We start from the raw sequence: 12,723 nt of genomic DNA, 5'->3' as shown, positions 1-12,723 counted from the left end.
GGGACTGACTTTCAGTTATTTTTCCTCTGGGACTGACTTGCGGTTACTTTCCATAATGGGACAATTCGACTTGGTATTGATTTCCATTTTTGTTGAACAAACTACTATTTTTTATCGGTACATCTGAAAATGTACTCAAAGATAGGCCAAAATCTGATGCTAACTCAAAATTGACAAAATTACAGATGGGACTGACTTGCGGTTACCGGCAGTAAAGCCTTGGTTAAATAATCGCAATTGGCTTTTGGAACCTAATAAAACTGCTGCGTGTTGAAATAATTCACAGAAATGGGAATTAATAATTCTGATTTCTGAAAATATTTGAAAGGTATCTTGAAGTTCATTCGTAACGGTTAGCATTCTTGCCTCATCAAAAATTTGAAAAAGGAAATCAAAAATCATGAAAATATCGTATACGTATACGATATTTTCATACTTCTGAACTCTATGGAATAAAATATGTCGTTTTTTAAAACGCATTCGAAAGTTATACATACACAAAAAAAACCTAAATTAATCCACCTAGCGGTCAGACCCAGCCTTTCTCATTCTATTTTTTATTTGTAAAAACAGATTTACATGAACGCTTCTATTCAATAAATGTATTTTCACTCTTTAGGTTCTAAAATATTGATGTTGTAATCTTTACATATAAAATGCAGTCAAGTCTGTCTGTCTGTCTGATCCATATAGGCCCGAAAACTACCGAACCGATCGACGTGAAAAATTGTATGTAGGGGTTTTTGGTGCCGATAAAGGTTCCTATGATAGTTTAAGACCCCTCCCTCTTCTGAAAGGGAGGGGTCCCATACAAATGAAACATAAATTTCTGCACAACTAAAGAACAAACCAAGCAAATGAAACCGAATTTGGCATGTGGATGTTTTAAGGGGTAACTAATATGTCCATAATAGTTGGATGAAACACAAATTTGTGCACATCTCGAGAACTAATCAACCAAATGGTACAAAATTTGGCAGGTAAATGTTTTTAGTGGTAACAATTATGTACATAATGGTTTGAAACCCGACTCCCTCTTCTATAAGGGAGGGATCCCATGAAAATGAAACATAAATTTCGCACAGCTCAAGAACCAATCAAGAAAATACAACCAAATTTGGTATGTGAATGTTTTTAGAGGTAACAAATATGTCCATAATGGTTTGACGCCCCTCCCTTTTCTGGAAGTACACTGCCGCTCATAGCAAGTCCGTCCCATTTGCGTTTTGGTGCTGACGAGAAAACAGCAATTGAAAATCGTAACGCTTTGGGTGAAATTTGGCACTCAACTGCTTTTTCAATCAAGACCATCAACAGAATTTAGTACTGCAATGACAATCTAACACTTTTACATCATAAAACTTGTATAAACACCAAAATTTGACTAAAATTTGTTAAAAATCATAAGCTGGGACTCACATGCGATTACTTTTACGGTACGTAGCCAGAATGTTAGCAAGTCAGTCCCATAGCCGGCTACGACCGGTGATGAAAAACAAACTACTGCAAATCAATGGCGGTGCTATAGCTTGCGTTTGGAATGAATCCACCGCTGGTCAATTCATAAATGACCTTCTCTCGTGCCTTATTAAACAAGTTTTTTTGTGAGAAGCATAACATAATGTACCAACTGCGCCGCTCAGAATAAAATTAGATTTTGTTTTTACATTTGATACTACTGATAAATTCGAAATCAGTGTAGGTAACTTATTCTAAATTTTCCTGAGAGCGGTCACACGTTCGTGACGGCGGACAGCTTCGACGTAGCAGTGGAAGCAAATATGAAAAAACAAATATAGCTTAGGAAAATGTTTGCTCCGTTAAAAAACAGATAAGTAGCGTACCGAAGTATTTGATATGACTGACAAATTCTTCAAAACGAAATTCACGACAATAATGTTACAATTCTGGCCCACGTCTTTACATAAAATACGGATAAAATACGAAAAGTAGTATTTACTCAAGAATGCTTTAACTAACAATACAGTGACACACCTGAAGCGTTCATTGTCAACAACCAACAGCTGAAAGAAGTTACCTACTGGTGAAAACTTTGTCTTGAAGAAAACATTGTACTATCAGCTAGAGCCACACGATGTAGAACGTGTAAAATTCAATCAAACCTCCTATCGAATATCACTTGGTACATCCAATTATAAACCTGAAGACCATAAGTTGTGGTAAATGTCACATTTTTCATAATCATTATTGACTGTGGGGTTAAATTGCGAAGATTTTTGCAATGGGACCGACTTGCGATCACTTTAGCTATGGGACAAACCGACTTGCTATTGTTTTCATAGTTCCTCAGAACGAAGTATTCAAAAATATTTGTTCTATCGAAAGTAGACAACAAAAGGAATTGATTCCATAAATAAACTCAAAATTGACAAAAATACAATTGGGACGGACTTGCCATGAGCGGCAGTACATGTTTCTTCACAAATTTCTGCACATCTCGCGAACTAATCAACTAAATGGAACCATATTGGCAGGTGAATGTTTTTAGTGGTAACAAATATGTTCCATAATCGACCTCAGACAACATTTTAGATTGTAAGATGGCAACTTCCGGTTTCTGAAAACAGTGAAAATGACTAAATACCACTCAATATGAGTTTTTCTTTAACCAGTATGCTGTTCAAAATCCAGAAATTGTCTCCAAATGCCATTATGAAATCCAAAATGGCGACTTCCGGTGTCGGAAAAACAGCGGCAAATGACCAAATACCACCCAATATGGGTATTTCCGGCACCGTAATGATGCACTGGAGCCACAAATCGACTTCAGACAACATTTTGAATTGTAAGATGACAACTTCCGGTTTCTGGAAAACAGCCTGAAATAGACGATTCCCATTAAATATTAGTATTTCTGGAACCAGAAAGATGCACAGAAGCTAAAAATTGATGACAGACACAATCTTGAATTTTGAGATGGTGACTTCCGGTGTCTGGCAAACAGCCGGAAATGACCAAATACCAGTCAATATGAATGTTTTCGGAACCAGAATTACGCCCAGATGACAGAAATTGATTTCACAGGCAATTTTGAAGTCCAAAATGACGACTTTCGGCTTCTGAAAAACAGTCCAAAGTGACCAAATATCACCCAATATGAGTTTTTCTTTAACCAGTATCCTAAATACCATTTTGAAATCCAAGATGGCGACTACCGGTTTGTGAAAAACAGCCTAAAATAAACAAATACTATCCAATATGAGTATCTCTGGAACCAGAATGATGCAAGGAGCTAACAATTGACCTCAGGCACCATTTTGAATTGCTAAGTAGGACACAGGACAGGCAACAGTAGAAAATGACCGAATAATACTCAATATGGATATTTCCGTAAACGTGATGATGCATAGAAACCAAACATTGACCCTTTTTTTTGTTCATCTATAATTTATTTGACACGGCACAAATACAATTTAATGTTTAACGGCGCCAATTATATCTGGTAGCTTACTTTCTAAAGTATCTTAATAACTAAAAGCAAATTTTTTATCCTCGCTGCCGACTACGAGCTGAAACTAAATCTAACTTAAAACTATAATATTTTGCATTAAAAGCACTGGTTTACTGTGTGATGGTTTTCATTGCCATAGGTAAGCAGCATATTTAATTTGTTCCGCTGCTGGGCCAAGATATTATGGACTGGCATATTAGGTTGTCTCCCTCGGGCCTTGAGAGTATCGTGCGGGTCTGATCGCTGTTTCCGGATCCGGGGTCTTAACGTGTTCTTGTCGTTAGGTTGGATGTAGGCGGAAGGGGATAGGACTAAACTGGGGCGTGGATGGATTTCAGGAAAACGTATATAAAGGACATGTAGGATTGGTCACGGCTCGCCAAGACATTACGAACAGGAACAGCCGACTGCCTACCTTCGGCCTGCAGGGAAGCTATTAATTTAGACCTGGCGTCACGGTGTACAGGGCATGACCAAACAACGTGCTCTATGTCGTGATAACCTTCACCACAGGCACAGACACCACTCTCTCCGAGCCCAACACGGCGGAGATGCGCGTCAAATCTATAGTGATTGGACATAAGCCGGGACATCATGCAAATGAAATCCCGACTTACATCCAACCCCTTGAACCACGGGTTCGTCGATACCTTGGGGATTATGGAATGTAACCACCTTCCCAGTTCCCCTCTGGTCCAAGCATTTTGCCAACTGATGATCGTATTCTGACGTACAAATGAGAAAAATTCATTAAAGGCAATTGGTCTTTCATAAATTCCACCGTTTGTTGCGCCCACCTTAGCCAAAGAGTCCGCTTTCTCATTGCCCGGTATCGAGCAGTGAGAAGGGACCCACGCTAAGGTAATCTGATACGATTTTTCGGATAAAGCACTCAGATGTTCCCGTATTTTCCCCAGGAAATACGGAGAGTGCTTAACATCTTTCATCGATCGGAGAGCCTCAATGGAACTGAGACTGTCCGTAAAGATGAAATAATGGTCCGTGGGCATTTTTTCGATAATCCCTAGGGTGTACTTAATTGCAGCCAATTCTGCGACGTAAACAGAAGCAGGATTATCGAGCTTATGGGAGACGGTTAACACATTGACCCTTGACACCATTTTGAATTTAAAGACGACCACTGTTAGTTTCTGGAAAACAACCAAAATAACTAAATACCTCCCAATATGAGTATTTCCGGTGTCAGATTGATGCCAGAAAATTTGCTGAAAATGACCGAATATCACCCAATATGAATATATTCAGAATTAGGGCGCCAAAAGCCAAAAGTCGAAGATTTTGTCATTTCGATAAAACCATTCATTTCAAACGATTGGTCTTTTGACTTTGATCATATCCTATGGCCGATTCTTCGTGCATTTGCATACTTTAAACACATCGAAAGGAATCAATGAATTTGGAACGTTCAAATAGTACAAAACCACATTTAAATTATGTTGAGACCACATATATCAATCAAAGCAGGTATAGTTTTAAATAGCCTTTGAATTTCTTCTCTTTCCATAACTTTTGAGCCACATATCAAATTGTTATGAAGTTTGTTATTTGTAAGTTTGAGAGATGACTTGTTCGTATGACACTAGTTATGTTCAAATTAGTCATGTAATCTTTGAAATAATAGACTTTCGTTGTTTTATTAACAATTTAATACATAACGATGGCTTAAGTTTAATTATAATCAAATGAAATGGGAACGTATAGGGCAGCCAAACTTTGAAACCACGTGTTCAATCATAATTCATCAGTTAACCCTTAACTAGCCCGCTCATCTGATAATAATAATCAAATCGGTTGTGTAATTTCTGAGATAACGAAGTTTCGTGATTATCACAAGTCGGCACATTACAAATGAAGTTACAGTTCGATTTCAGTAAAATTCAATAGGGTCTTCTGAGGCAGCTAGACCATTCATTTGACACTAATTTTGTGGAAATCGGGTCGGCCAGGTATTTTTCGTGCTTCAGTTATTTCAACTGTTTAGCGTGGTTTATTCCCATAATTTCGACATGATATAATGAGATAGACATTTACCATAACTTCTCTATAAGAACGACAAGAATGCACGTGGGGCTGGTATGCGATTATAGGCAGTAGGCCAGTAAATCACAAATCGTATAGCAACGTAAATCCAATTTAAATTATGAATAAAATGAATTCAAAAGATAATTTTTAGAAGGTGAACCAAAGACGATCTTTGAACTATAGCTTGACGTGGTTTTCGCAAATGTTATGGATTATGGATGTATATGAGTCTTATTTTTTCAATCGAGAACCAATTTTTAAATGCTGGATAGAAGCAACATATTTTTTTAAAAAAACAGAAACAGTAAATAGTAATAGATAACAAAGATGCTGATTTCATACTAGAACAGCAAAGGGTATGTTAGTCCGAGGCAGTTCTAATTTTTTAATTCTCCATAATCCAGGTTTGAATACCACATTCGTATTATTTTCAGAAATCGCAGGACCTAGAATTATGAATCAGCATCAAGTCTTTTTTACGAATTGAAGCAAACTTCTACTAACCTCAGATTAGCATTACAAAGAAAAAAATATAACCATTGACGAAAGTTGTCAATTCAATTCTATCTCAAATGCATAATCTGAAAATGAAGGTTTTCGAGACATTTGAGAGATTTGGATTTTCGGAGTGTAGACGAGAAAATTATTCTTTTCGAAGGCCTAGGCTGTACGATAAAATCTGAAATAAAGACTTTATAAAACTTCCTGCGATAACGAGAAATGGAATAACATATTTGCACTTTGTCTTGAAATAGAAACCAACATTTATATCTTATATGAGCGTAGTGTATCATATCATAGGAATAAGTGACTTTCCACCTGCGCACACTAGTAAACGTGTATAGCCATGTAAAGTTGCTTCAGTTTCATCCAAACTACAAATGATCGCATCTCGATGTTCACAATTTTTTAAATTCTTGGTCACGAGTTGAAAGTATATTTAGAACCTAATATTAAACATCAAAGTTCAACTGAAAAATTTTCCAGCTGTTCAAAACGTAGCATTGCAAACAAAACAGCGATTTTTATTTTAGAGAAAGTGTGGACGGAAGCTTCGCAAGCGAGAAAAGAAGCTAAGTAAGCATTGCAATTTGCTCTAAAATTAATTTATTTACACCAGTTAAGACGCACTACGAAAAGTGTAAAAATTATGCCAAGTTGTCGATGATTGTTGCTTTCTTTTGAGAAATAAATAGCGATACGAAAAAAGAGGGATAGAGAAGAAGGAAAAGCATGGAGAGAGAGATAAATTATCCAGGAAGTAAAATTTCCCATGTCTAAAATATACTGTGGTCAAAACTCTACAGTTCAAGCAACCAATAAAAAATCGCACTCAGTATGATTTTCAAGTAGCTCCGGGGCTTTCATTTGAGCATGCGAACATCAAAATCGGAATATGCGTACTGTAAAAAGGGTGTTTTTTTGTCCGATTTTGATATACTACATATATAAACAACAAATTTACACATCTATACATACAGGCACACATTCACATACATACAGAAATTGTTCAGTTCGTCGATCTGAGTCGATTGGTATACAACACATGGCCCTCCGTGCCATTCATTTTGCCTTAAAAGTTAAATATCTCATATAAAAAAAATACTCTGATCAATAATTCAAAATCGAAGCCACTAATCAAAAATCCACTCGGTAGCATTCTGGGGAAGCACAGTAGCTTTCGTTTGCGTATAAGATCATCAAAATCGGATATTGCGTTCTGTAAGAAAGGTGCATTAGTTTTTTGCGGCACATACATACAGACAACATACATACACACACACATACACACACATACACACGAACAGACATTGCTCAGTTCGTCGAGCTGAGTCGAATGGTATATACGATTCGGCCCTCCGGATCTTGGATCTATTTTGCGTTTTTGGACCGATTTTATAACCTTTGTTTAGTATAACAAAGGTAATAGTATAACAAAGGTAAAAGTAGAAAAGTAAAACTTTCTGACTCAGCAAGTTCACAGACTAAGCAGCCAGTTCTTCCCTGCTGATGAGATACAGTTAGTTCGTTCTTTCACCTCCGTACGTATCTAAAACAGGCTAGGAAGCTATTTGTCATTCACTTAAATTGTTTATTTGAAGATGAGCTTCTTGAAAACTAGTAACATTTTGGCTGCAAGGCCAAAGAAAACGGAGAAAAACAGGTTGAGTGTGCAAAGGGAATTCCAACCTAAACTGTGCGACGATGAGTGAATAAACAAGCGATATCGCACTTCCCAGCGGGGGCAATTCTCACGTAGACCCTCCACAGGTAGCTTCGGGTCACAGAGGATGGCCAGACTATATCAATGAAACTTTTGAACTGCTTCATCTCGCCGAACAATGTCGTTCCTTCCAACCGGGCAACAAGGACTCATTTCGGTAAAGTTTTTCAAAATCATTAGACGCTGGCGCCAATGGCAGTCGACTTCTTCGGTATTGCTTTTGTTTACTGCTTTGAAACTTTTTAATTTGCTTTCTTCGCCTTTCAACCTGATGGGCTTGGTTCTTCCTTCTTTAGGTTAACTTATTGTCTTTGGTTTTCATTCACAAACTCACACCCCACACAATGATATTCACAATGTACTGTTTATTGAGCATGAACCCGAAAGGAAAAAAATCGGAAAATCCGTCTATTCCAAAGGGCACAAGTCAGAATTTAGGAACCCACTTGACTACACACATGGGATAACAGGTTAAGCGATAATGTTTCGGAGGGCAGGCAACAGAGATTATAAATTATGATCACTTATGTCGATTTCGTTTGTGTGGTGGTACACTGTCTTGCGTTACACTTTGCAGCTGGAGAATGGATATTTTCAGTGTAGCTGTCATATTTTTGTAATGGTAGAAGACTATATATATAGTTCATTAGGTGTAAAAAAAGTGTTGCTCTGGTGCAGCTCAAGAATCAAAAACCAAAAATTTTAGTCGAAAAAAAAATCTACCAAAACTTGCAACTTTTATATTGAGTAACTTAAATTCAGTTAGTTGAGAGTTTATGCAACACTTATTTAATTATGCTTACCTTACAGATACATCTGAAGCAATCCATGTTGATTTTGACCTCTTCACCTTCGTTCATGCAAGGCTCTCTAATGCCAACTAGAAAAAAAGAGAAAGAAGACAAAAGTTACGGAAAAAAACCTCAACTGGTTATGTAAAATATCAAGCTGGATAGAATAGTGTGTGCAAAAATTACGAAGGATGACTGATTAAGCGACTGAGCGCTCTGTCTGTGATGATGAACGTTTAGGTTAGAGTGCGCTGAATTATGTTTGATCTTTCACAATAGTGATGGTGCGCGGCTCGTGTGCAGTTATAGTGCTCCATCAATGCCACAGCAGCCGGCCGGAGTAGTTATCAATAGGCTTCGATGAATGCAAGCTCAGATCTATACTCTTTTAGTCGCGATACCGCTTCACCGCGCCACCACTGTTGTACCAACTGAACAGGCAGTTTCACCGGATTTCTCGCAATTTCGCGAGACACTGACACGTATTAACAGACGGCAAAATATGACGAGAAGAGTAAAAAAAAGCAACAATGTACAACTTGGGGCTCATGTTTCATTTAAGTGGTACAGGGTCAGATGTATCATTATTATGGTTGTTTTTATAATTTATCGGCAAAAATGTGCACTCTTTCAGCTTCGCAGTTTGGCCAAGCGCGACACACAGTACTGGTGAGCTGTCATAGACGCTAGGGACGCTAAATAGGACGGCTGGATGTTACAATCATTACTGTTCGAAAATTTTATTCCTACATTAAATAATCATGATTATATTTCAAATATACAAGAATGTCTACGAAAAGGAATGATCCTAAAGCTTTTATCAGAAGATAACGTTTACTTTTAATCTAACAATATGCAGCAACTTGCCCACAGAACAACAGTTGACAGATTATTTCCGTCCTGATTACTTTTTCTTCCTACTGATAGCCAATTTCAATGGTACTACAATAAAAGCTGTCAAATTTAATAGATCGTGTATAAATATTTTCAAATGTCCGCGCGTATATATTTTTAAGTGGTGACACACCCTCACAAAGTAAACATACAAAACTGGACGCTCTTTGGTTAGGCCACCGTCCGTCACATTTGCTTGGCACAAAAGATGCACAAGATACACAACACGACAGATTCACTCTTGTTTCTATAGAGAAGCACTGTAGTCATGGGAAAAAAATTGAGAATGACTTGCTTGAGATATATAACGATAAAAAACGCGAAATTATTTTAATATTTAAAAACATTATTCACTTGTTGAAGGATAACTAGAATAGATTTCTTTTCTTCGTTTTCTAGCGTGAAGTGAGCTTTTCTGTTGATTCTGTGGTAACGAATTTTAGAATTCCAACCAATGTGCTGACATGAAAACAAACATGATTTAAATATTAAAAGCGAATAAAGAATAGTAAAAAAATACTACTAAACTGATAAAAAACTGAAAACAAATTTGAGAAAAATTCACAAAATTGAACAAAATAATAAACGAGCTGAAGTCATGTTCGATCCAAATTGATAAACTATTACAAGTTGAACACCAATATATTCACCAGATATTATTTTTATCAAAATTGCCCAAGGGAGAATTTCTTTTCTTAGAAACAACTGTTCATAAAAATGTGTTCAAGAATTGGAGAATTTAATCTGTTTCAAATTAAGTTAAGGACGGTTTTCGTGCAAACTCGACTGAAGGCCTGAAGTATGCTCTCAGAATTTAATGAAAATTAGGCCTACACACTCTAAAAATTTCGTTGAACTATGAAAGGGTATTGCCAACATCTGGTTGAGTTGGCGCGAAATCCGTCGATAAATATGAAGAACAATGTGAAAAACCTGAGTTCTTCAAATAAGGCTGTTTTTGCTTTGTAATAATTTGGTAAACATAGTAACAAACTACCGTACGAGACTGATCAACAGCTCTTACTAACCGTGCTTGTTTTTTTTTTGCATTTTTTATAGGAGACCGGAATATATTAGTATGGTGAAACATCGAAGTTAGTAATTTTGGCGATATTCGCTTTGAAATCATATTAAAGATTAACTGAATTATACCCGTATGTTGTTGAAAATTCATCCTTAAACTTATTAAAAAAACATCACTCAAAGAAGAATGTAGGGTTGATTATGTAGAAAAAAAATCTACATAGTCCGTAGGTGGATGAGTTCAATATTTCAGTGGTTTAGTTTGTTGTGATTGCTTCTTAGAGCTTTGACCTCTGAGTCGAAGCCGAAAATGTAAACATACGAAAATACAATTAGTATATTAAAGTGAGTGCCCATGATGCATCATCGAAGCGTTGCTGATCTTGGCGTATTTTTGTCAAAAATAAAATAAAATATGCGTAGTTGCAATTTGCAGCGTGAGTTTCTTTCTGGGGCTTGCACTGCTGTAACGTTTCATTTCCCCATGAACTGTGAATCAAACTATTGCTCAGTCAAAACAACAAAAAGTCACTAAATTTTATAATTCCAATTTTGATTCATTAGGTATATTCTAAATAAAATATCCACAAGCCTTCTTCGTATATACGTTCATGATTGATGCAAACTACTTACTTCCAATGAGACATTTGCTTCGAGAACAGACGGCTTTTTGTCGTGTGAGTCATATGTAAACAGTACATGAACACTTTCAATCAGGTTAGGAGTGTGATGTGTTCAGCAGCCGCAAATATTTACATCCTTTCACTGTATCTACTATATCTGGTGAAAGAAACGCTTCGAACAAGTTCTCACAGAAGCAGTAAGAATGGGAACATGAAGCAAAACTCGACCAGTCAGTGCAAACTAAATATAGAGGGATTTACCGAACGCCCCATTTGAAGTGGTAATGTACGTACCGTATAAATCCTTATTGTCTGCCAGGTCTGTACAGGTATTTGTAAATAAATTGCATGGGATGATTTTGTATATTCTAGAAATGTAACCAACCATCTTCCATAACCATCTCCAGAAGTGTTCGAACGCTCTTTGGTTTAAAAGGTGATCTTTCGTTTCGCCACCCTGTTTGGTGAGTTTAACAATCTCACTAAAATGTACCAATCAACCTAAGGGATGGAGATAAACGAACAGACCATTGCGAAACGGAGCTTTTCGTTATCTGACCATCGCCATCTCAGTCCAAGCCCATCTTGTCGCGAAATTGCCAGACGTCCAGATCATCCCATAATTCAGCGCAGATCTTCTCCGTTCGGTTGGCTCTGCGCTTGCGTTCTGTACCTGCCGATGCAGGGGCTGGTCTCTCCAGGGCGGAATGAAGTTGACATCGTGTAGATTTTCATCAACATGTCTCATTGTTAATTTAATGAGTATAGTAGTACTTATCACGACACGGACTAAGATGAGGATGCTGTGAAATCCGGACGACCGACGGCCTTCAGTGCGGAAGACGGGAGATTGTTTGTCCCACCCAAATATACGACGAGATTAAATACGTTATAAAACATTCGCTTGCTAACTGACACACTGTCTGTTCGTTCCCACCGTTTCCCGACGCAGTTCATGTTCTTCGCGAGAAGAGGCGGAGGGATGCTGTGTAAGAAACTGACTGCATACATCCGGGAAGGAAGAAGGATTTGTGTTTGGCAAACTTGTCACCGTGACGTTGCCGTTTCCGTGAGAACATTGCTTCTTGGAATGAATGGTAACAAGCTTTGTGGTCTTTTGAAAAATTGTACTATTTTAAATGTTCGATAAACATAAGTTAATTATCAAGTTTTCATTATTAAATTTTTGCAGCAAAGAAAACTCGAAATTTTAATACTATTTCATTGTTTATACGGTTCAAACTTGACATTTCACATGGGTTTAATTTTGCCTCACAGCACATAGCAAGTTCGCAGATATGTCACTGCCGTTGCAATCACTTTTGAGCGTGAAGTTTATTGTGGTTTTGAAATGTGGTACTCCCCGCACTGACACCGCTTCTAGCCATCACGGCGACTGGCAATCATCATGTATGTACACCTAGACAAGTATTCCAGATACACTTTAGACAACTTTCTGAATGTCTGAAATTCACGTATCACGCATGTGTCTGTCCATACTTCAATTTCGCAAAATAATTGACGGCCGGTAATTAAAATAAAATAAAATACGTAGCACCTCATCGATCTCTTACTCTTGAGCAGAACACGCTGTTCGTACTTTTTGTATAGTATTCTGCAGCATCACGAAGATCCTATGTTCGGCCTGCGGAA

The 12,723-nt window shown here is 37.4% G+C and overlaps 1 protein-coding gene across 1 annotated transcript in view; it reads right to left on the bottom strand.

Moving 5' to 3' along the window:
- Positions 1-12,723, bottom strand: part of LOC129722080 (BMP-binding endothelial regulator protein) — a 145,058-nt gene that overhangs the window by 83,020 nt on the left and 49,315 nt on the right. Inside the window, exon 3 of the mRNA XM_055675312.1 lies at positions 8,543-8,619. Coding sequence (XP_055531287.1) covers positions 8,543-8,619 — 77 coding nt within the window. The remainder of the gene's footprint in view (positions 1-8,542; positions 8,620-12,723) is intronic.

The sequence above is a fragment of the Wyeomyia smithii genome, chromosome 2 (genome assembly GCF_029784165.1).
Source record: "Wyeomyia smithii strain HCP4-BCI-WySm-NY-G18 chromosome 2, ASM2978416v1, whole genome shotgun sequence".
Lineage (NCBI taxonomy): Eukaryota > Metazoa > Arthropoda > Insecta > Diptera > Culicidae > Wyeomyia > Wyeomyia smithii.
Note: the sequence above shows the minus strand (reverse complement) of the source record. Positions and strands in the feature narration are given on the sequence as shown.